This window comes from Bombina bombina, chromosome 4 (genome assembly GCF_027579735.1).
Source record: "Bombina bombina isolate aBomBom1 chromosome 4, aBomBom1.pri, whole genome shotgun sequence".
Classification (NCBI taxonomy): domain Eukaryota; kingdom Metazoa; phylum Chordata; class Amphibia; order Anura; family Bombinatoridae; genus Bombina; species Bombina bombina.
In genome coordinates, this window is record NC_069502.1 from 789,526,889 (window position 1) to 789,551,475 (window position 24,587).

Sequence of the window (24,587 nt, forward strand, 5' to 3'; positions counted from 1 at the left end):
AAGCAGAAGATTCAAACTGAAACCACTGCCTGAAGTACTTTTCTACCAAAAACTGCTTCAGAAGAAGAAAATACATCAAAATGGTAGAATTTAGTAAAAGTATGCAAAGAGGACCAAGTTGCTGCTTTGCAAATCTGATCAATCGAAGCTTCATTCCTAAACGCCCAGGAAGTAGAAACTGACCTAGTAGAATGAGCTGTAATCCTTTGAGGCGGAGTTTTACCCGACTCAACATAGGCAAGATGAATTAAAGATTTCAACCAAGATGCCAAAGAAATGGCAGAAGCTTTCTGGCCTTTTCTAGAACCGGAAAAGATAACAAATAGACTAGAAGTCTTACGGAAAGACTTAGTAGCTTCAACATAATATTTCAAAGCTCTAACAACATCCAAAGAATGCAACGATTTCTCCTTAGAATTCTTAGGATTAGGACATAATGAAGGAACCACAATTTCTCTACTAATGTTGTTGGAATTCACAACTTTAGGTAAAAAATCAAAAGAAGTTCGCAACACCGCCTTATCCTGATGAAAAATCAGAAAAGGAGACTCACAAGAAAGAGCAGATAATTCAGAAACTCTTCTGGCAGAAGAGATTGCCAAAAGGAACAAAACTTTCCAAGAAAGTAATTTAATGTCCAATGAATGCATAGGTTCAAACGGAGGAGCTTGAAGAGCCCCCAGAACCAAATTCAAACTCCAAGGAGGAGAAATTGACTTAATGACAGGTTTTATACGAACCAAAGCTTGTACAAAACAATGAATATCAGGAAGAATAGCAATCTTTCTGTGAAAAAGAACAGAAAGAGCAGAGATTTGACCTTTCAAGGAACTTGCGGACAAACCCTTATCTAAACCATCCTGAAGAAACTGTAAAATTCTCGGTATTCTAAAAGAATGCCAAGAAAAATGATGAGAAAGACACCAAGAAATATAAGTGTTCCAGACTCTATAATATATCTCTCTAGATACAGATTTACGCGCCTGTAACATAGTATTAATCACAGAGTCAGAGAAACCTCTTTGACCAAGAATCAAGCGTTCAATCTCCATACCTTTAAATTTAAGGATTTCAGATCCTGATGGAAAAAAGGACCTTGCGACAGAAGGTCTGGTCTTAACGGAAGAGTCCACGGTTGGCAAGAGGCCATCCGGACCAGATCCGCATACCAAAACCTGTGAGGCCATGCCGGAGCTACCAGCAGAACAAACGAGCATTCCTTCAGAATCTTGGAGATTACTCTTGGAAGAAGAACTAGAGGCGGAAAGATATAGGCAGGATGATACTTCCAAGGAAGTGATAATGCATCCACTGCCTCCGCCTGAGGATCCCGGGATCTGGACAGATACCTGGGAAGTTTCTTGTTTAGATGAGACGCCATCAGATCTATTTCTGGAAGTTCCCACATTTGAACAATCTGAAGAAATACCTCTGGGTGAAGAGACCATTCGCCCGGATGCAACGTTTGGCGACTGAGATAATCCGCTTCCCAATTGTCTATACCTGGGATATGAACCGCAGAGATTAGACAGGAGCTGGATTCCGCCCAAACCAGAATTCGAGATACTTCTTTCATAGCCAGAGGACTGTGAGTCCCTCCTTGATGATTGATGTATGCCACAGTTGTGACATTGTCTGTCTGAAAACAAATGAACGATTCTCTCTTCAGAAGAGGCCAAGACTGAAGAGCTCTGAAAATTGCACGGAGTTCCAAAATATTGATTGGTAATCTCACCTCCTGAGATTCCCAAACTCCTTGTTGCCGTCAGAGATCCCCACACAGCTCCCCAACCCGTGAGACTTGCATCTGTTGAAATTACAGTCCAGGTCGGAAGCACAAAAGAAGCCCCCTGAATTAAACGATGGTGATCTGTCCACCACGTTAGAGAGTGTCGTACAATCGGTTTTTAAAGATATTATTTGAGATATCTTTGTGTAATCCTTGCACCATTGATTCAGCATACAGAGCTGTAGAGGTCGCATGTGAAAACGAGCAAAGGGGATCGCGTCCGATGCAGCAGTCATAAGACCTAGAATTTCCATGCATAAGGCTACCGAAGGGAATGATTGTGACTGAAGGTTTCGACAAGCTGAAATCAATTTTAGACGTCTCTTGTCTGTTAAAGACAGAGTCATGGACACTGAATCTATCTGGAAACCCAGAAAGGTCACCCTTGTCTGAGGAATCAATGAACTTTTTGGTAAATTGATCCTCCAACCATGATCTTGAAGAAACAACACAAGTCGATTCGTATGAGATTCTGCTAAATGTAAAGACTGAGCAAGTACCAAGATATCGTCCAAATAAGGAAATACCACAATACCCTGTTCTCTGATTACAGACAGAAGGGCACCGAGAACCTTTGTAAAAATTCTTGGAGCTGTAGCTAGGCCAAACGGCAGAGCCACAAACTGGTAATGCTTGTCCAGAAAAGAGAATCTCAGGAACTGATAATGATCTGGATGAATCGGAATATGCAGATATGCATCCTGTAAATCTATCGTGGACATATAATGCCCTTGCTGAACAAAAGGCAAAGATAGTCCTTACAGTTACCATTTTGAACGTAGGTATCCTTACATAACGATTCAATATTTTTAGATCCAGAACTGGTCTGAAGGAATTCTCCTTCTTTGGTACAATGAAGAGATTTGAATAAAACCCCATCCCCTGTTCCGGAACTGGAACTGGCATAATTACTCCAGCCAACTCTAGATCTGAAACACAATTCAGAAATGCTTGAGCTTTCACTGGATTTACTGGGACACGGGAAAGAAAAAATCTCTTTGCAGGAGGTCTCATCTTGAAACCAATTCTGTACCCTTCTGAAACAATATTCTGAATCCAAAGATTGTGAACAGAATTGAACCAAATTTCTTTGAAAAAACATAACCTGCCCCCTACCAGCTGAGCTGGAATGAGGGCCGCACCTTCATGTGGACTTAGAAGCAGGCTTTGCCTTTCTAGCAGGCTTGGATTTATTCCAGACTGGAGATGGTTTCCAAACTGAAACTGCTCCTGAGGATGAAGGATCAGGCTTTTGTTCTTTGTTGAAACGAAAGGAACGAAAACGATTATTAGCCCTGTTTTTACCCTTAGATTTTTTATCCTGTGGTAAAAAAGTTCCTTTCCCACCAGTAACAGTTGAGATAATAGAATCCAACTGAGAACCAAATAATTTGTTACCCTGGAAAGAAATGGAAAGTAGAGTTGATTTAGAAGCCATATCAGCATCCCAAGTCTTAAGCCATAAAGCTCTTCTAGCTAAAATAGCTAGAGACATAAAACTGACATCAACTCTGATAATATCAAAAATGGCATCACAGATAAAATTATTAGCATGCTGAAGAAGAATAATAATATTATGAGAATCATGATCTGTTACTTGTTGCGCTAAAGTTTCCAACCAAAAAGTTGAAGCTGCAGCAACATCAGCCAATGATATAGCAGGTCTAAGAAGATTACCTGAACACAGATAAGCTTTTCTTAGAAAGGATTCAATTTTCCTATCTAAAGGATCCTTAAATGAAGTACCATCTGACGTAGGAATAGTAGTACGTTTAGCAAGGGTAGAAATAGCCCCATCAACTCTAGGGATTTTGTCCCAAAATTCTAATCTGTCAGACGGCACAGGATATAATCGCTTAAAACGTTTAGAAGGAGTAAATGAATTACCCAATTTATCCCATTCTTTGGAAATTACTTCAGAAATAGCATTAGGAACAGGAAAAACTTCTGGAATAACCACAGGAGATTTAAATACCTTATCTAAACGTTTAGAATTAGTATCAAGAGGACCAGAATCCTCTATTTCTAAAGCAATTAGTACTTCTTAAGTAAAGAACGAATAAATTCCATTTTAAATAAATATGAAGATTTATCAGCATCAATCTCTGAGACAGAATCCTCTGAACCAGAAGAATCATCAGAATCAGAATGATGATGTTCATTTAAAAATTCATCTGTAGGGAGAGAAGTTTTAAAAGATTTTTTATGTTTACTAGAAGGAGAAATAACAGACATAGCCTTCTTGATGGATTCAGAAACAAAATCTCTTATGTTATCAGGAACATTCTGCACCTTAGATGTTGAAGGAACTGCAACAGGCAATGGTACTTTACTAAAGGAAATATTATCTGCATTAACAAGTTTGTCATGACAATTAATACAAACAACAGCCGGAGGAATAGCTACCAAAAGTTTACAGCAGATACACTTAGCTTTGGTAGGTCCAGCACTAGACAGCGATTTTCCTGAAGTATCTTCTGACTCAGATGCAACGTGAGACATCTTGCAATATGTAAGAGAAAAAACAACATATAAAGCAAAATTGATCAAATTCCTTAAATGACAGTTTCAGGAATGGGAAAATATGCCAAAGAACAAGCTTCTAGCAACCAGAAGCAATGAAAAATGAGACTTAAATAATGTGGAGACAAAAGCGACGCCCATATTTTTTTAGCGGCAAATAAGACGCCCACATTATTTGACGCCTAAATGCTTTTGGCCCCAAAAAAGACGCCACTTCCGGAACGCCGACATTTTTGGCGCAAAATAACGTCAAAAAATGACGCAACTTCCGGCGACACGTATGACGCCGGAAACGGAAAAGATTTTTTGCGCCAAAAAAGTCCGCGCCAAGAATGACGCAATAAAATGAAGCATTTTCAGCCCCCGCGAGCCTAACAGCCCACAGGGAAAAAAAGAGTCAAATTTTTGAAGGTAAGAAAAAATTAATAATTCAAATGCATTATCCCAAATATGAAACTGACTGTCTGAAAATAAGGAATGTTGAACATTCTGAGTCAAGGCAAATAAATGTTTGAATACATATATTTAGAACTTTATAAACAAAGTGCCCAACCATAGCTTAGAGTGTCACAGAAAATAAGATTTACTTACCCCAGGACACTCATCTACATGTTTGTAGAAAGCCAAACCAGTACTGAAACGAGAATCAGTAGAGGTAATGGTATATAAATAAGAGTATATCGTCGATCTGAAAAGGGAGGTAAGAGATGAATCTCTACGACCGATAACAGAGAACCTATGAAATAGACCCCGTAGAAGGAGATCACTGCATTCAAATAGGCAATACTCTCCTCACATCCCTCTGACATTCACTGCACGCTGAGAGGAAAGCCGGGCTCCAACTTGCTGCGGAGCGCATATCAACGTAGAATCTAGCACAAAAACTTACTTCACCACCTCCATAGGAGGCAAAGTTTGTAAAACTGAATTGTGGGTGTGGTGAGGGGTGTATTTATAGGCATTTTGAGGTTTGGGAAACTTTGCCCCTCCTGGTAGGAATGTATATCCCATACGTCACTAGCTCATGGACTCTTGCTAATTACATGAAAGATATAGATATATATATATATATATATATATATATATATATATATAGATTCAGTATATTTTTATAGAAGAAAAATATTTATACATAGCAGAGCTATATGAGAATACTATGTGTAAAGACGGGGAATACAGCACTCAGCACAAAATACTCCTAAAAGATCTGATATGCAGATTAAAGGCTGAAACATTAGTATCCAGGCACAAAAAACATCTGACACACCTCGGTTAACTCAAAAAGCCGTGATATTTATTCCTTATAGAAACAAAGCTAGCATGCAAATGTCATAGCACATGTGGGGCCCCACTAAAGTGGATAAATAGACCACAGTTTGTATGTGTATACAGATATACTGTAGGACATAATATGAGCCATAAAATAACAGAGATACATAGATACAAAGGTTAGTGGATAATGTCAACAAATAGTGACTGAGAACGCTGAAAGATATATCAATCTTATTATGCAAAGTCCTGATGAAAAGACTTGATGTAGTATATTGCTTATAGTCTCTTAGTCACTGATAAGGCATTAAACACTGCTGGTCGAAACTGACATTATCGAGGTAAGAGCGTCCTCAAATATCATTTCACCTGATATCTCCAATCTCAGCAATATTCAGCTCGTTATCCTTGAGCAGCACATGTAATTGTAACAAATGCATACGACCTTGTTTGTTGCAGCGTGATCCGGATATGCTGGGCAAAGAGGCATTCAGGTAAGTGGACCGGGATTCCTCCTCTGACGTCCTTTCACTCCCAACAGGTAACGGTCTGTATCTTTGCTCCAGAGAACACAGGTCAGACTTGAAACTCCGTATGTCGGTAAGCTGATTTCTTACGCCTCTGCCACAGAAACTTTTCCGTCTCCTTTCGAACATGCACCCGACAATCTTTACAGGTGCATCTACTGCTGCTTCAATATGATTAGGTCAACGCGCGTTTCGCCCCACAATGCTGTGCGGTCGGGGCCTCGTCAGGACTGTCAATCAGGAATGGAACTTGCTGCTTTTATTGATTGCTCACCTGCCAGTATAGAGAGGTGTGTTTATACCAGCCAATCATCTTTGTTAAAGGTGTGACACCTAGTTTTAAGAAAAGCTGTTCATAAACCCTTCTACTTCACTTTAATATTTACCTATAAAAAAACATCAACAGGCACAGGGTTGATATAGATAAAAGTACAGTGTGATATATCTCTGGCGGTTAAGCAAGGTTAGTAGCAAGTTAGGAAGGAAACAAAAAAATCACGGCATTTAAAAGAAAACCGAAGTGTGCAGAGCTTGAAGCAAAGTATGTCAAAATGACACACAAAGTGAAACTAATTATTTTTCTGTGTATCTAGACAAAAGGTCTAGAGTAAATTAATGATTAAACTATACAGAGTGTTAGAAAAATAATAATAGCGACTTGTCCGCACTATTATGCCTTAATTTAAGGAGTACCATTGTTACCACTTATAGTACTAAAATCCTATGGATTGGCTGAGATGCAGCTTGTTAGCTAAGGAAATTCTTTTCCACCTTGATTATTCCATTAATATTATTTATATAAATGGTAAAGATTGTAAATAAAATAGTATGAAGAAGTAGTTTTGTGTTTAGCTATATAATACTATCTGTATTCGCTAGGAAAACTATTTTAGTTTAAGAAGGATCCATATTCTATTCTCTCATTCAGGCCAAAAGGGGACACTGTCTGAAGCACATATGTCCATCTTGCTTCTTTTTTAAGAAGACATGCATTATTATCCCCACCTCTACCATTCATGATTCCCTGATCTATTGCTACGAACTTTAAGGAGGAAGTATTACTATTGTGGACATCTTTGAAATGTCGTGCTACACTAGTGTCTCTCTCATAAAGGATATCATCCCGGTGCTCCTGTATCCTGTCCTTGAACATGCGTTTGGTTTTACCTACATAGAACAGGGGACAGGAGCAGCCCAGGAGATATACCACACCAACGGTGTTACAATTAGAGAAGCATCTAATGTCAAAATGTTTCCCAGTATTTGCTGAAAATGTTTTACATTTGCGCATATAGGGACAGTATACGCAATGTCCACAGGGAAAGTTACCTTTTACTTGTTGGTGTCTATTCAACCAACATATATCTGGTTCTGACCTCACAAATCTACTTTTGACTAACTTATCCTTTAAGTTAGGAGATTTCTTTGCAGTCAAAAGAGGTTTGCTTCCAACTTTTTCTACAATTTTGTCATCAAGGGAAAGTAAATGCCAGTTGTGTGACAAAATCTCTCTTATATTTTGCCATTGGTAGTTGTAAGTGGTTATGAATCTAATATAGTTTTCATTCTTAACATTTTTCCTGCAATACAGCAGATCATTTCGCTTAAGTTTTCTTACTTTGTTTAAAGTCGATTTTATCAAATTATGTGAATATCCTCTATCTAGAAAATTTTTACACATAATCTCTGCATGGTATTCAAATTTAATTTTTGAGGAACAATTCCTCTTTAGTCTTAGCAATTGGCCATAGGGGATTCCTTTCTTTAGGGACTCTGGGTGACCACTAGATGCCTCCAATAGGCATCGACCTAATCATATTGAAGCAGCAGTAGATGCACCTGTAAAGATTGTCGGGTGCATGTTCGAAAGGAGACGGAAACGTTTCTGTGGCAGAGGCGTAAGAAATCAGCTTACCGACATACGGAGTTTCAAGTCTGACCTGTGTTCTCTGGAGCAAAGATACAGACCGTTACCTGTTGGGAGTGAAAGGACGTCAGAGGAGGAATCCCGGTCCACTTACCTGAATGCCTCTTTGCCCAGCATATCCGGATCACGCTGCAACAAACAAGGTCGTATGCATTTGTTACAATTACATGTGCTGCTCAAGGATAACGAGCTGAATATTGCTGAGATTGGAGATATCAGGCGAAATGATATTTGAGGACGCTCTTATCTCGATAATGTCAGTTTCGACCAGCAGTGTTTAATGCCTTATCAGTGACTAAGAGACTATAAGCAATATACTACATCAAGTCTTTTCATCAGGACTTTGCATAATAAGATTGATATATCTTTCAGCGTTCTCAGTCACTATTTGTTGACATTATCCACTAACCTTTGTATCTATGTATCTCTGTTATTTTATGGCTCATATTATGTCCTACGGTATATCTGTATACACATACAAACTGTGGTCTATTTATCCACTTTAGAGGGGCCCCACATGTGCTATGACATTTGCATGCTAGCTTTGTTTCTATAAGGAATAAATATCACGGCTTTTTGAGTTAACCGAGGTGTGTCAGATGTTTTTTGTGCCTGGATACTAATGTTTCAGCCTTTAATCTGCATATCAGATCTTTTAGGAGTATTTTGTGCCGAGTGCTGTATTCCCCGTCTTTACACATAGTATTCTCATATAGCTCTGCTATGTATAAATATTTTTCTTCTATAAAAATATACTGAATCTATATAATTTATTTTGGGGTCTGCACCAGGCCTATGTTCAGCTAAACACTGGCTAGGTATCAATTTCTGTTAGATTCTTCAAATTTATAAACACTATTTACTAGGTGTTTTTGAAGAGTATAGTTTCTCTCCCTATTTTTATTTTTAGTTCAAATATATATATATATATATATATATATATACACACACACACACACACACACACACACACAGTTATACGCCTTTAGACATGTGAAAAAAAAGATTCATTTCATATTTACCTTATTTGAAAATAAACAGGCAAATTCCATTTGTTATTAAAACTGTGGTATGAAGGGTGTGCTCGTAATCTTTTTACACTCGCCTGTGACCCACATTGTTGTTCGAATCTTCTCACAAAGTCCATGCTTATTGTGTATTTCTTGAGAAAAAAAAAAAAAAGTACAAATAAGCACAATTAAATATGTAGTATTGGTCTAATCACCTTTGGATTGCTCAGAAGCAGACATAATAACGATACATAACTTTTACCGATTCTGTGTGTTGTAATGATCTGGATTCTTTATTGAATTTAAATTAGTCTTATTTCTTGAAATGCATAGTATTTTTTTCTACAGGCCTTGTCATTTTTTCAAAATAAATTAAATAGATAAATAAATCACTCTACTAGGTATATATGCTTTTAATATATTTATTTTCCAAAGAGAGCGTTTAGGATACCCTCACATTTATTGCCATATTAATAATTACGTTAAATTAATTACTGAGCAACACCAAGAATCTAACAGTGGTTCACAACCTCTTTGTTGGACAACTCTTGATGTACATTTGTACTATGACTCTAAGGAAGTATCCCCAAGGAAGATGGGGCAAACCAGATGTGGACTCCTTGTCCAATGTGCTTAAGGGATATGGCTGCACCTCACTAATGAGGCCCACAGAAGGTTGAAACGATCGTCTGGGGTTGCTGTGTTTCTTATTCAGAGGAGTATTGCCTGGTATTTTGGGGCTGAACTGACCTTACTAGGCGAGATCAGACTGATATACTTCAGGAAAGTTCTGTTGTGTGAAAAGCACAATTGGGCTAAGAGAGGTTGCTCCTAGGTGGCAACACCAAAGAACAAGCTACTGAGCTGGTCGTTCATGATAGAGCGCTTCTCTTTCTGTATGTATTTATACATGTTATAAACCTATGCCTGTGTCATCCCAATACTCTATCGATGATATAATTATGCAAATACAGAAAATATCTTATATAACTTCACTTAACTAACAGTTGCCCTCTATCTCCTCACTACTATCATTCTCACCTTTGCAGTCCCCACCACCTGTTTCCCATCCTTGTACCCATCTACATTATAAGTTCCCACGGGAATAGGGCCCCCAATTCCCCCTGTAATTGTCTTATCGTATTGTTTCTCCATTGTACTGTTATCCTTGTACCCATGGGCAGCGCTGCAGAATCTGTCTGCGCTTTTTAAATAAAGAATAATAATAAAAATATAGGAAATGTACACAATGTGGGACACCAAAACCCTGTCAAAGGGACATAATACCCAAAATATGAATTCTTATCATCTAAAAAAAAAAAGCATGTCAACATGTATTAAAATTACACAATATATATTTATATATTTTGTTACGATGACTGTTTCTGTACTAAAAGAAAACTGCTTTTCCTTGTAAGGCCTTTTTGATTGTGTTGCGTAAGCCAAATTAGTAGCAGGAGTTGTACATACTAGCCAGCAAGCCATTTTAATTAGATATCAGTTTTCCACATACTGTTCTCTGTGCAAAAATGTAACTTTACATTTATTCATGATTTCCAATCATGGATGTTCTTTAACATTATTTTATTTCTATAATCATTAGAGTCCATAACCCCCATCTGTACGCCCTCCCCAAAACTCCTTTTTTTATGAAGTGGTGTTTCACCTATTATCCAATAGCCATGCTAGCCATACGGCACTGTTCATCTCTGAAGCGGCAGAGGTGAAATGTCACCTCATATAAAAAAAAAAAAGGAGTTTTATGGAGGGCGGACATATGGGGGTTATGGAGTCTAATGATTATAGAAATAAAATAATGTTGAAGCACATCTGTGATTGGAATTCATGAATGAAGGGAGAGTTAAATTTTTGCAAAGTTTTGGAATCTACCTTCATGAACATTAGAATTTATCATCACTTTAACTCTTAGAATGCAAAGGGCATCAACTGGTCCATCTTTACATTCTCAGTTTAAAGAAGTTGGGATTGTTGAATAGAAAATGAATATATCAAGAATATAAAAGAAAAATCACATTGATTGGCAGAACAATGTTGCAAAACATGTCAAAAATTCACACCTTAATGCTTTGCCTAAAGATATCAATGTTCTGCAGTGGTATTTATATGAGCCTAACCTAACAAATACAAATGTTAATTACCCACTTATATAAAACACAAGATTATTTTACATTCAAATTTAAAAAGGGACACTGAAACCAAATTTTTTCTTTCGTGATTCAGACTGAGCATGCAATTTTAAACAACTTTCTAATTTACTCCTATTATCAGTTTTTCTTCATTCTCTTGCTAGCTTTATTTGAAAAAGAAGGCATCTAAGCTTTTTTCTTTTGGTTCAGAACTGTTGACAGCACTTTTTTATTGGTGGATGAATTTATCCACCAATCAGCAAGAACAACCCAGGTTGTTCACCAAAAATGGGCCGGCATCTAAACTTACATTCTTGCATTTCAAATAAAGATACCAAGAGAATGAAGAACATTTGATAATAGGAGTAAATGAGAAAGTTGCTTAAAATTGCCTGCTCAATCTGAATCACGGATGAAAAATTTTGGGTTCAGTGTCCCTTTAATCACAAACGTACCTGATGAAATATGTCTGGATTTCCGGGACTAAACAGCGATGGAAGTTTTTCTTCCAAACCATGTGTAATTTCTGGCCAGACAGAGTTCACTAAAAAGTCATACCCAGGAACCATATCTGCCTTCTCACTGGCAAAACAAAGAAAACAAAAAATAGAAGCACAGTAATTAATCTGGTTATTACTTTATTTGCGCTCCATGTAGCAAACAATTGCTCAGCTGTGTATTCAAAGGGGCATACAAGTCACAATTTAACTTTCATGTTTTAGACAGAGCATACAATTTAAAAAACATTTTTTTACTGCTATTAGCAAATAATTCATGTTGAAAAACATACCAAGTAAGACTAAGGGGTGTGCACGTGCCAGTTGTCTTGTACTCAATCAAACAGTCCAGTATTCACGAAATTAAGTCCCTGACTGTTAACTAAATGTAAATGGCCTCCTGTGCCTCAATGCATTACATATAAGGAGCAGAAAGAAGTGAGGGCAGTCAAGGGGGTCAAATGTGTTACTGCCAACCAAAGAGCTACAATTATATTTTTTTATGTCAATAGAAGTTAGGAATAATCTAGTCAAAATTAAACTTTCATGATTCAGATAGAGCAGCAATTTTAAAGTGAAGGTAAAGTTTTTTCAATAACAATGCAGTCGCTATGTTTTTTTTAAAAAATAATCTTATATTTGACCATATTTATCTACCTTCATTTTTCTAATCGTTGCCATCCTAATCTCCTCCCATCCAGCATTTCCGTGTTTCAGATACTTTGACGTATAGAGCGGTCCCACCCGCTCTATACGTGTCAACTACGCTCGTGCACATCGAGCCTCTAATCACCAAGCAAGCGCCCAAAATTATCTGTCACCATTGCGCATGCGTTAATCGCGGTCATTGAACTCCTCAGCGCATGCGTCCAAAATCTGCAACATAGTCTTGAATGAGTTACGAGACTCATTCAATACTATATTTGTGAAGCTAGAGAATAGCTGTGTTTGCGATCCGATGCGGTTAAAACTTTGCCAGACAACTGAACCGCTTAATGCGCATGCGCTACACGAGGACGCGCTCGCTTTTCAAGTAAGAACTAAAAATAGTTGGGCATGCGCAGAATTAACCATCCCCTGCTGACATCAATTGACGGCCGCCTAACGGCCAAATAATCAATTGGCTGTCTAAACAACGTGATCGTTGTTTAGAAAAAAAAACAAAAACGGGTTGATTTGAGGAAAACAAAATCGGAGCACATTATAAAAGATATCTATGGTAATATTGCAAGATCGAAGAATTGATGAATGAACATGCTATTTATTTGGAATGATCTATTTATTTTTTTTGTAGCAGACCCATAAACTTTACCTTCACTTTAAGCAACTGTCTAATTTACTTCTATAATCAATTTTTCATCATTCTCTTGCTATCTGTATTTGAAAAAGCAAGAATGTAAGCATAGGAGCAGGCCCATTTTTGGTTCAGACCTGGGTAGCACTTTCTGATTGGTGTCTAAATGTAGCCACCAATCAGCAAGCGCTACCCAGGTCCAAGAGAATAAAGAAAAGATGATAATATGAGTAAATTAGAAAGTTGCATGCTCTATCTGAATCATTAAAGTTTATATTTGACTAGACTATTTACTAGGGTAAAATAGCTATTTAGTTGTTAAAAACATACATGGTAGGATCCAGAGTGGGGTCCCCAAGGCAGAACATGCTGTGATCTGAGATGTCATGGCAGAAAATGCTGTTGGCAGAAAGAACAGGACACATGCAGGAACTGTTAGTGCTTTTGCTTTACAGCACTACTCCACATCAGGCTTTTCTCTTCAAACAGCGCTGTGCTTCTGGCAGCACAGTGGAAGTTTTCCTTAACACAGTGCAACCAGAGCAAGGTGATGTTTGAAGTGAACAGCCAAAGCTGCACACTGATTGATGACTCGCTTTTAGTTTGTTTGTTTTTAATCCCATCCTCTAGCCTTTCCCAGTCTGCAAAGATGTGACTCCTGAATGTAAGACGTTCTTGTGAGCAATGCACCTTATTACTACATTTTTACCTTATAATTATTATGTGATGTTAGACCTAGAGCAAATTAAACACATTTATTCAAGAGACATTTTAAAAACTTTATAGTATAAAAAAAAGAAGAGCAACAACGGATCTTTAAAAATTCTTAAAAACTTTATTCCACATTAAGAAACAATGACACTCCACCTCGTAGCTCAAAAAATAGGCTGTGAAACGGTCTTACACGTTTCGGTGTTAGCCTTAATTGCCGAAACGCGTAAGACTGTTTCACAGCCTATTTTTTGAGCTATGAGGTGGAGTGTCATTGTTTCTTAATGTGGAATAAAGTTATGAAGAATTTTTAAAGATCCGTTGTTGCTCATCTTTTTTATACTATCTACTGCTCTCGGAGGGAGGTCTCCGTTCTCTGATTCTACGGATCTTAAAGCGGATTGAGAAAAAGTGTGCAAGCCGTTCAGAGTAGGAGGAGTCAACCGACGTAGCTCTAACTGCTATCAGAAGGAAATCCGGATTGCGGCAAGCAAAGCTGGGAGAGAAGTGGAAGTGTTTCACCCCCCAGGCGAGTAAGTCCACGGTAAGCCGGTGTTAGCGACGAGAGTTGCAGATTCAAGATAGCAGGAGCTGACTGACCAAGAAAAACACAGTTCAAGGTCTGTACCTAAACAACTGTATGTTTATGACTTTTTTGTACATATGGAATTTATTTGATTGTGATCGGGATGTTGACCTCAGTATAAGTCTCCCCTACCTTTCTATATATATTGATTTTAAAAACTCTCTGCAACAAAAAAAAGGAAGATAACACAAGGGTATAGAGGTGCCTGAGGTTTGTACAAAAAACTGTCGTCTGAATTTAAACAAGGGCGGGTCGTGGACTCTCCATGCCTGGAAAGAAGAGCATTTATCTGGTAAGCATACATTTTGTTTTCTTTCCTATGGCATGGAGAGTCCACAAATTCATTCTAATTACTATTGGGAACTAATACTCAAGGTAGAGGACACGGAATGAAAGGGAGTAAGAACAAGACAGGCGGACCTAAACTGAAGGCACCACTGCTTGAAGAACCTATCTCCCAAAGGAAGCCTCAGACGAGGCAAAGGTATAAAATTTATAGAATTTTTAAAAAGTATGCAAAGACGACCAGGTGGCCGCCTTGCAGATTTGCTCCACAGATGCTTCATTTTTAAAAGCCCAAGAAGAAGAGACACTAGTGGAATGAGCCATAATTCTCTCTGGAGGCTGATGTCCAGCTGTCTCATATGCTAATCGGAAAACACTTCTCAACCAGAGAGAAAGAGCAGTAGAAGTGGCCTTCTGACCCTTACGCTTACCAGCGAAAATAAGTTTAGACAAGACGCCATCAGATCCAAACCTGGAACCCCCCCCCCCACGTGAGGGATATCATTGTGAAAAACTTCTGGATGGAGAGTCCACTCCCCAGGATGAAAATCTGCCTGCTCAGAAAATCCGCTTCCCAGTAATCCACCCCTGGGATATGGATGTCAGAGAGTAGAAAATCGTGAGCCTCCACCCACTGGAGAAAACGAGTCCCCTCCTTCATGGCTAATGAACTTCGAGATCCTCCCTGGTGGTTGATATATGCCACAGAGGTAAAGTTGTCCAATTGAAATCTGATAAAACGGACCGAAGCTAGTTGTGGCCAGACAGTTAAAGCATTGAAAATTGATCTCAACTCCAGGATGTTTATGGGAAGAGAAGACTCTTCTCGAGTCCAAAGACCCTGAGCCTTTAAAGAATCCAAATTGCTCCCCAGCCTGAAAAGTTGGCATCTGTGGTGGTCACAATCACCCAGGCTGATCTCAGGAAGCATGTACCCTGAGACAGATGGTCCTGCGAAATCTACCAAGACAGAGTCTCTTTTTAGGGGATCCAAAACTATCGTCTGTGATAGGTCAGGGTGGACTCCTTTTCAATGTCTGAGCATGCATAACTGTAGGGGTCTCAGATAGAACTGAGAGAAAGGAATGATGTCCATGGAAGCAACCATTAGACCAATTACTTCCATACATTGAGCCACAGATGGACGAGGAGAGGACAGAAGTGAAAGGCAAAAAGATTGGATCTTCCGACCTCCGTCAGAAAAATCTTCATGGACAGAGAATCTATAATTATATCTAAAAAAAAACACACCCTGGTGTCTGGCATCAGGATCTCCACTGCAGATTCACTTTCCTGTGGAAGCGTAGAATAGACAACATCATCTCAGTATGAGATCTTGCTAACTGAAAAGATGGTGCCTGAATCAAGAGTCGTCCAGGTATGGCAACAATGCAATTCCCTGAGATATGACCACTGCCAAAAGGGCCCCTAAAATCTTTGTAAAGATTTGAGGAGCCGTAGCAAGGCTAAAGGGAAGGGCAACAAACTAGAAAAGTCTGTCCAGAAAGGCAAACCGCAGGAATTGGTGACGCTCCCTGTAAATGGGAACATGAAGATATGCGTCCTTCAGGTCTATGGTAGACATGTACCAACCCTCCTGAACCAAGGGAAGAATGGAACAAATAGTCTCCATTTGAAGGATGGAACCTTGAGGAATTTGTTGAGACACTTGAGGTCCAATATGGGTTGGAAAATTCTCTCTTTCTTGGGAACCAAAAAAAGATTTGAATAAAATCCTTGATCCTGTTACGGGAACTGAGACAAACACTCCTAGAGAAGATAGGTCCTTTACGCAGTTTAAGAAGGACTCTCTCTTCCCCTGGTATGCAGAAAAACTTTTGCTAAACCTGCCCCTGGGGAGACAGGACTTGAACCCTAATCATGTATCCCTGGGAAACTACTTCCAAAGCCAAAGGATTTGGGACATTGTGTATCCAAGAGAAGAAAAGCCTGCCTCTTACTTTATCCAAGACTGTATAGAGGGCGGCCCCTTCATACGGACTAGAGTCAGAGGAAGGATTTAGGATAGTTTCCCCTTATCCAAGGTTGACCATGAAATCCTAGCTCGATCCATTGAAGTTACAAAGGGAACGAAAATTCCTAGAGGCTCTGATGTCATAAAAGACATTGAATAGGAAACATTAAAAAAAAAAACTCATGGTTGTTCCTCTCCACGGAAGTCTTTAGAAAAAGGCGAAATATTTATTTGATCTGAATCCAGAGTATTGGAGACAAAGCAAAGTCACATAGAAATTATTATTGTATTCCTATAAATAAAACATAGAAATAAACAATTAGAGACCTCCATCTATATATATAAGCCCCTATACATGAAATAGCATACATGTCACAGATATCAGTACAGATCCCCTAATATGAGAGAAATCAAAATATGGAGCTCCAGTATAAAGAAGAAGGAGAGCCCCTGCACAAGGTAGATAACATAGAAAAACAAATATCACGTTTTATTATATATGATCCGCAAAAAATAGAGTCTCCACTGGGATCCCAAATAATATACTACCTACTAGAGTAGTAGAAATAGATCCGTTAGCATCCACAAGTGGCTCAGAGAAGGTTTACATATATACAATAAAACCTTATAGTAATTTTAAAACTTAATGAAAAATATCATTACTAGAGTAGATCTGTCAAAAACAGAAAGTTTATGGAAAGAAAATGTAACCCTTCCATCTTACCGCTTCCACACATGAATAAAAACTATTATTCTCTGCATATGTGACAAACATAAAGAGGAAACCTCGGACTGTATGACCGTTATTTAAAACACAATTTATCATGGGCTACACTGACCCTAGAGACAGCGAACATAACTTTACAGACCAAGCAAGAAAATGCAGCACATAATATATACAGGGCTCAGAAAAAGAAGCCAGAAGCTGAGGTATAACTAAAAAAAAAAAAAATGCACCCGGGATCAGAAATCCTCTCCTATGTGCAGTGCAACAGCGCGCCAATGGCAAGAGCGCATCAAATAAATATGGTGTCCCTTAAAAAAAAAACTCTACATGGGAGCTTAACTTGCACATAATAGGCTTAAAACAATTGGCAAGCAATGCAATCGCTAAAGAAGCCGACAAGTATCCATCTCCTGTACCGGAGAAAACACACATTCCCATACAAGTGCCACACGCTGAAGTTGCTGTTATGCAATGCCTTCGTTCAGTGCCGCGATGTGGCCATCTTACCCAACAGAGTGATGCAAATCTCCCTCTATCATTGACAAAAACCCTGCTCCGGTTCACCAATAAAGGAGCTATCCCTCTAAGAACCGGAATGTCAGCCTAATAACAATCAGGGAAAACAAATAACCTTAAAAAACATTTTACAGATACCCTTCAAGAGATTTACTCTATGTCAGCTAAGATTCTAGCTTAATAGGGACCGGAATCACAGATACCTTCACAAAGGCCTTTACTCTATGTCAGCTAAAATAAATAGGGGCCGATTTTAAGAACCCCCTAGTGCCAGCCCCCACTGAGGGGTTAAAACAACAGAGTAGTAAAAGTCCCCCACCCTTAGTGAGAAGTCACGCCTCACTTAGACCACAAGCCATAGGGGTAATAAAGGATCCAGGGACTTAACAGTATTGAGACCTTTTTCAACTCTAGGGCAGGCACTGTATCTCCGGTGTGACAGATCCAGTTCTGACAGGGACCTGGAGAGAAAGGAAAAAAAAACGAGTGAAAAGTTTTTCATATAGGGGTAGCATAAATGTTAGAATTTAAGCAAAGACCACCTCGCTGCCTTCTAACTGCTATAAGCCACCATTACTCTTATTAAAGACATTAACATCGACACAGCTTGACCCCAATCCTTGCTTGCAGGGAATTAGTACCCATTAAAGGGACAGTCAACACCAGAATTTTTGTTGTTTTAAAAGATAGATAATCCCTTAATTACCCATAATAATACACATTTTACCTCTGTAATTACCTTGTATCTAAGCCTCTGCAGACTGCCCCCTTATTTCAGTTCTTTTGACAGACTTGCCTTTTAGCCAATCAGTGCTCACTCCTCAGTAAATTCATGTGCATGAGCTCAATGTTATCTATATGAAACACATGAACTAATGCCCTCTAGTGGTGAAAAACTGTCAAAATGCAATTATATTAGAGGCGGCCTTCAAGGTCTTAGAAATTAGCATATGAACCTCCTAGGTTTAGCTTTCAACTAAGAATACCAAGAGAACAAAGCAAAATTGGTGCTAAAAGTAAATTGGAAAGTTGTTTAAAATTACATGCCCTATTTGAATCATGAAAGGTTTTTTTGGACTTGACTATCCCTTTAACCCCTTCGTGACCAGACCACTTTTCCATTTGTTGACCGTTTGGGACCAGGGCTATTTTTACATTTCTGCTGTGTTTGTGTTTAGCTGTAAATTTTCCTCTTACTCATTTACTGTACCCACACATATTATATATTATTATTTATTTATAAAGCGCCAACAGATTCTGCAGTGCTGCCCATGGGTACAAGGATAGAAGTACAACAGAGAAACAATACAATAAAAAACAAAATTTTACAGACAGATACAGGGGGAATTGAGGGCCCTATTCCTGTGGGAACTTACAATCTAGATGGGTAGGAGGGTGGGAAACAGGAGGTGGGGACTGTAAAGGTGGGAATGATATTAGTGGGGAGATGAGGGCAACTGTTGGGTTAGTGAAGTTCATTTGTTTATGAGTCGGGTGATAGGCTTCCCTGATCAAAAAGGTCTTTAGGGAACGTTTAAAGGAGGAGAGGTTAGGGGAGAGTCTGACGGATCGAGGAAGTGCGTTCCAGAGGGTTGGAGCCACATGAGAGAAGTCCTGTAGTCTAGCATGAGAGGAGGTGATGGTAGAGGACACAAGGAGCAGGTCATTGTTGGATCTTAGGGGGCGGGCTGGAGTATATTTGCTGATGAGTGAGGACAGGTAGGGTGGGGCAGCATTGGTGAGGGCTTTGTAGGTCAGGGTGAGAATTTTGAATTTAATTCTGCTGTGAATGGGGAGCCAATGAAGGGACTCACAGAGAGGTGCAGCAGAAATGGAGCGTCGAGAGAGGTGGATTAGCCTGGCAGATGCATTTAGGATGGATTGAAGGGGAGAGAGGCGGGAGAGAGGGAGGCCAGTTAGCAAGTTATTGCAGTAGTCAAGTCGGGAAATTACCAGGAAGTGGATAAGCAGTTTAGTAGTTTCGTCACTCAGAAACGGATGAATTTTTGAGATATTGTGTAGGTGAGTGCGGCAGGATGAAGAGAGCAGTTGGATGTGGGGAATGAAGGACAGATTTGAGTCAAGTGTGACTCAGAGGCAGCGGACTTGGGGTGATGGGGAGATAGTGGTGCCGCCAACAGTGATGGAAAAATTAGAAACTGTAGTGGAGTTAGAGGGGGGGGGGGGTATTAGAAGAAGTTCGATCTTGGCCATGTTTATTTTTAGGTGGTGAGAGGCAATCCAGGAGGAAATGCCAGATAAGCAGTCGCTGATGTGAGAATTGACAGAAGGAGAGAGTGCAGGGGTGGAAAGGTAGATTTGGATGTCATCAGCATAGAGGTGGTAGTTGAAGCCATAGCTGTTGATAAGTTTACCCAGTGAAGAAGTGTAAATAGAGAAGAGTAGATGACCCAGGACAGAGCCTTGAGTTACTCCAACAGACAGAGGCAATGGAGAGGAGGAGCCACTAGCAAAAGAGACGGAGAATGATCTGTTAGAGAGATAAGAGTGAATCCAGGAGAGGGCAGTGTCACAGAGCCCAAGAGAGCTGAGAGTCCGTAGGAGAAGGGGATGGTCAACAGTGTCAAAGGCAGCAGAGAGGTCAAGTAAGAGGAGTATAGATAAACGCTGATCCTGTAAAACAGGTAACATATTAGGGCAGGCCCTATTGAGCACTTAAAGGCACACACATACTCTTAATATAATCCTAACAGGGTTTTCTATTAAAAAAAAAAAAAAGTCACCACTTTCTTTTTCCCTTTTTTGTTGTTGTTGTTGTTCAAGATTTGTAGTTAGTGAATATATAATTGTTTACACTTGAGAAGATTGTTGCTCTTGTTTAATTCACACTTCCTTAAATGGAAACATTTGTTACACAGGGGAAACACTTACCTATAATGCCTGCCAAAACAAAAAGACAGGAAAACCACTGACATTAGTTCTGAGTTTCATGAGATGCATTCAGCCCCACTTGATACCCAAGCACTTGTACTTCAACTAAATAATCTTTTTACTCTACAATTCGATACGATTAAGAAAGAGTTAGCTGGGATATCCTCAGAACTAACGTCATTAAATATTGAGGTTAAACAATTTGCAAGTAAAATGACGGAAGCTGAGATTAGGATATCTGACCTGGAGGATTGAGTTAATTCACAGGAAACAACATTATCGGTTCAAGTATCTAAACTTCAAAACATGCAAGCTCGTCTGGAGGATCTGGAGGATCGCTCCAGACGAAATAATATAAGACTAGTGGGACTCCCAGAAACACCTGAATATTTAGATTTAATAGAATTCACAAGTAGAGTACTTCTCCTATCATTAGGATTTTCTCCCCATCTTCTCCCTCTACCTATTGAGAGAGCCCATAGAATAGGCCCTATAAGACCTAATGGAAATAATATCTCTAAACCTAGAATATGTATTTTCAAATTATTAAGATTTAACACAACGTAGAGATGTTGAGACTGTTTAGGAAGTTTGATGAATTTAAGATAGAAGGTAAAAAGATCTTAATGTTTTAGTACTTCTCTTTTGAGACAGCCCAAAAAAGAAAGACTATGGTGCCTATATGTACAGCAATGATTGAGCAAGGATTGAAAGCTTGCATGTTATACCCAGCAAAAATCATAATTCAGGAAAAATGGTAACACACATTCATTTATTGAAGCTAGTAAAGCAAAATCATTTTTAACCTCTAAAAATGCGTGATAAATTTGATAGGGCTATTACAATTTTGGTTATTACTTATATGATCTGGCTACAGAGAAACATAAATAGGAGTCCCCATTAAGTTCTTATTAGTTTTATTAGTTCGGAGGCATGGTTTTTATTGCTTTTTTTCCCCTCTCTTCTCTTTCTCTCTTTTTTCTCCCTTTCCCACCTGACTATGTATCTCCCTGGTATGCGCCCGCCCCATTAGTGCTATGTTTTAGAGCCTGAAGCTGTCCTACTGTGATGACAAACAGAGACAGAAATTTAAATATACTTTCTTGGAATATAGGGGGCATTACTTTCTTGGAATATAGGGGGCATTACCTCGCCAACTTATAATTAAAAAATTAGGCAAACAAAACCAGAGTATTGTTTTAAAAGAAACAGAGATTCTCAAATTAAAGTCTAAATGGGTCGGGCAGGTTATAGCGACCGCTTGTAATAACAGAAAATCTGGGGTAGCCATCCTTTTAAATAAAAATTAGATATAGATGCCAGGTATATTAACCTACATATAAAAGTTAACAAAGTTAAGTTTATACTCTGTAATATTTATGCCCCAATTCTGGGAAAACAATCAAGAAAAAATTATTCCCCATTTATATCAGATAATATTATTATAGGGGGTGATTTCAATATGTCCCTTTGTCCAGAATTAGAAAGATTCTCAAAAAAAAAATATGAAAGAGATGGAGAGATTATTGTACGCATAACATCACATATTTTAACAAAATAGAAATGTTCTGGGAAGCATCAAAGGCTGTATTGCTGGGAGAAATCAAATCGTATATGCATATAAGGAAAAAGAAAGCTTTAGCTAGAGAAATACAACTTGCAAATCAAGTAAAAAACGCATACAGGAAATATTATAATGAACCCGCAAATATAAATTGGGGGAATTATATTAGACCTAGACAAGAAAGAGATATAGACCTAAAACAAAGATCTCAGGAAAAAGAACTTAAAGGGACAGTATACACTCATTTTCATATAACTGCATGTAATAGACACTACTATAAAGAATAAGATGCACAGATATACTGATATAAAATCCAGTATAAAATGGTTTAAAAACGTACTTAGAAGCTTTCAGTTTAGCTCTGTTGAAAAGGCAGTTGGAAAGCCCACTGCAAGTGGCAAATAAGACACTCCCCCCCTACCCCTTCTTTTGCATATGAAAAGACCCTTTACACAAACAGGAGCAAGCTGGAGAAGGTAGCTGACGGTATTCAAATAAAACTTTGGGGCTTGGTTAGGAGTCTGAAAATCAGAGCAATGTTATTTAAAAATAAGCAAAATTATACATTTAAAAAAAAAAAAAAACAACAACTTTATGGGCTTTATAAATAGATCATCTACAAAACATTTATGCAGAGAAAAAATGAGTGTATAATGGCCCTTTAAGACAAACATAAAATGTAGAGGTTTCTATGGTTGCTCGGCTAAATATCTAGCCAATTTAGTTAAGAATAGGAAAAAAAGAAACTATATACTAGCTGTTAAAAAAGGAGACCAGAGATATACGGACTTAAGACATTAGTAAAACATTTTTTACATATTATCAGCATTTATATACCATCATTAAGGGTAATAAAAATAACCAAGCAAAGTTTTGGTCCAAGATTAAGATACCAAAGATAACAGAAGAACAACTGACACTCAATACCCCTATAACAAATCAGGAAATTTTAAAAGCGGTAAAGGAGGCCAAATTAACCAAGGCAGCAGGCCCAGATGGTCTACCCGTAGAATACCTGAAAATACTGATAGAAGAAATAAGCCCTACTCTGGAAAAACTCTTTAACTATTATTTTATATATAATAATCCAATGTGAGCTTATTTCTCAGCAGCGAACATCACCTTAATACCAAAGAAAGGTAAAAATTTAGAAGAACCTGCTTCATATAGACCGATTTCGGTCTTAAATGCAGACTATACAATCTTGACTTCTATTATAGCCACTAGGTTAATGAACTGTCTTGATAAAATTATTCATTCTGATCAAGAAGGCTTCCTGGTAGCAAGAAAATCATCAAAAAACATCCGTAAAGTTACAACTTTCTTAGATTACATGTGGAATATAGAGAATGTTAGTGGGAAACACCTGAAATATGACACAGCCCTGTTGACACTTGATGCCGAGAAAGGCCTTTGATTCAGTTGAATGGGAATATCTATTTCAAGCATTAGAAAGATTTGGTTTTAAAAATCAATTCCTACAGTTTATCCACAACATTTATAGAAATCCGATCTCCTATTTATTAATTGATGGCTCATTAAACTCTGGGATATCATTGAAAAAAAGGTACTAGGCAGGGTTGCCCACTCTCTCCTTTACTTTTTAACATAGCACTTGAACCTCTGGATATATGGTTAAGAGAAATCTATGAAGGTATTTCACTGTCTACACAAACACTGAAAATCCTGTTATATGTAGATGATGTGTTAATATTTTTATATAATACCCCTCAATCAATACCATTAATATTGAGTTGTTTAAATCTCTTTAGTACTTTTTCTGGATACAAGATTAATTATGATAAAAGTGAACTTATGTGGGTGCAAAAGACAAGAACCAGTTTACAAGAAGTTCCTTTTAAAATAGTTGATTCAATTACATACTTGGGCATACATTTACATAAAAACCTGCAAAGCTGGTATAATTTAAACTTTCAAACTCTTATCAAAAGGGTTAAAACAGATCTAGAACTTTGGACCTCCTTACCGCTATCAATAACTGCAAGAGTTAGTCTTATTAAAACAATTATCTTCCCACGACTATTGTACCCATTACAAAACCTTCCATTATTCCTTAAAAAAGCTGATATAGGTAAAATACATACTATGTTTATACAATTTATTTGGAAGGGAAGTAAGGCTCGTATCTCTCTAAACAAACTTATGCAGAATCAGAATTTGGCAGGTCTAGCATTACCCAATATTAGTTTTTACAATGTGGCTGCTTTGATTAAAGTGGCAATTGATTGGCTGGCAGATTCCAACTGGTTTACATCACCTGAGATTGAAAGCTTTATTACCGTCCTATTTTCTTTAAAAACCCTTTTACATAACCCCTATAAGAAAAT

The 24,587-nt window shown here is 38.2% G+C and overlaps 1 protein-coding gene and 1 pseudogene across 1 annotated transcript in view; both read right to left on the reverse strand.

Moving 5' to 3' along the window:
• COG2 (component of oligomeric golgi complex 2) overlaps positions 1-24,587 on the reverse strand; it is a 206,207-nt gene that overhangs the window by 135,477 nt on the left and 46,143 nt on the right. Inside the window, exons 9-10 of the mRNA XM_053711176.1 lie at positions 11,648-11,774; positions 9,058-9,197 (exon numbers count right to left, since the gene is read on the reverse strand). Coding sequence (XP_053567151.1) covers positions 9,058-9,197; positions 11,648-11,774 — 267 coding nt within the window. The remainder of the gene's footprint in view (positions 1-9,057; positions 9,198-11,647; positions 11,775-24,587) is intronic.
• LOC128658569 (uncharacterized) lies at positions 16,676-16,810 on the reverse strand (annotated as a pseudogene).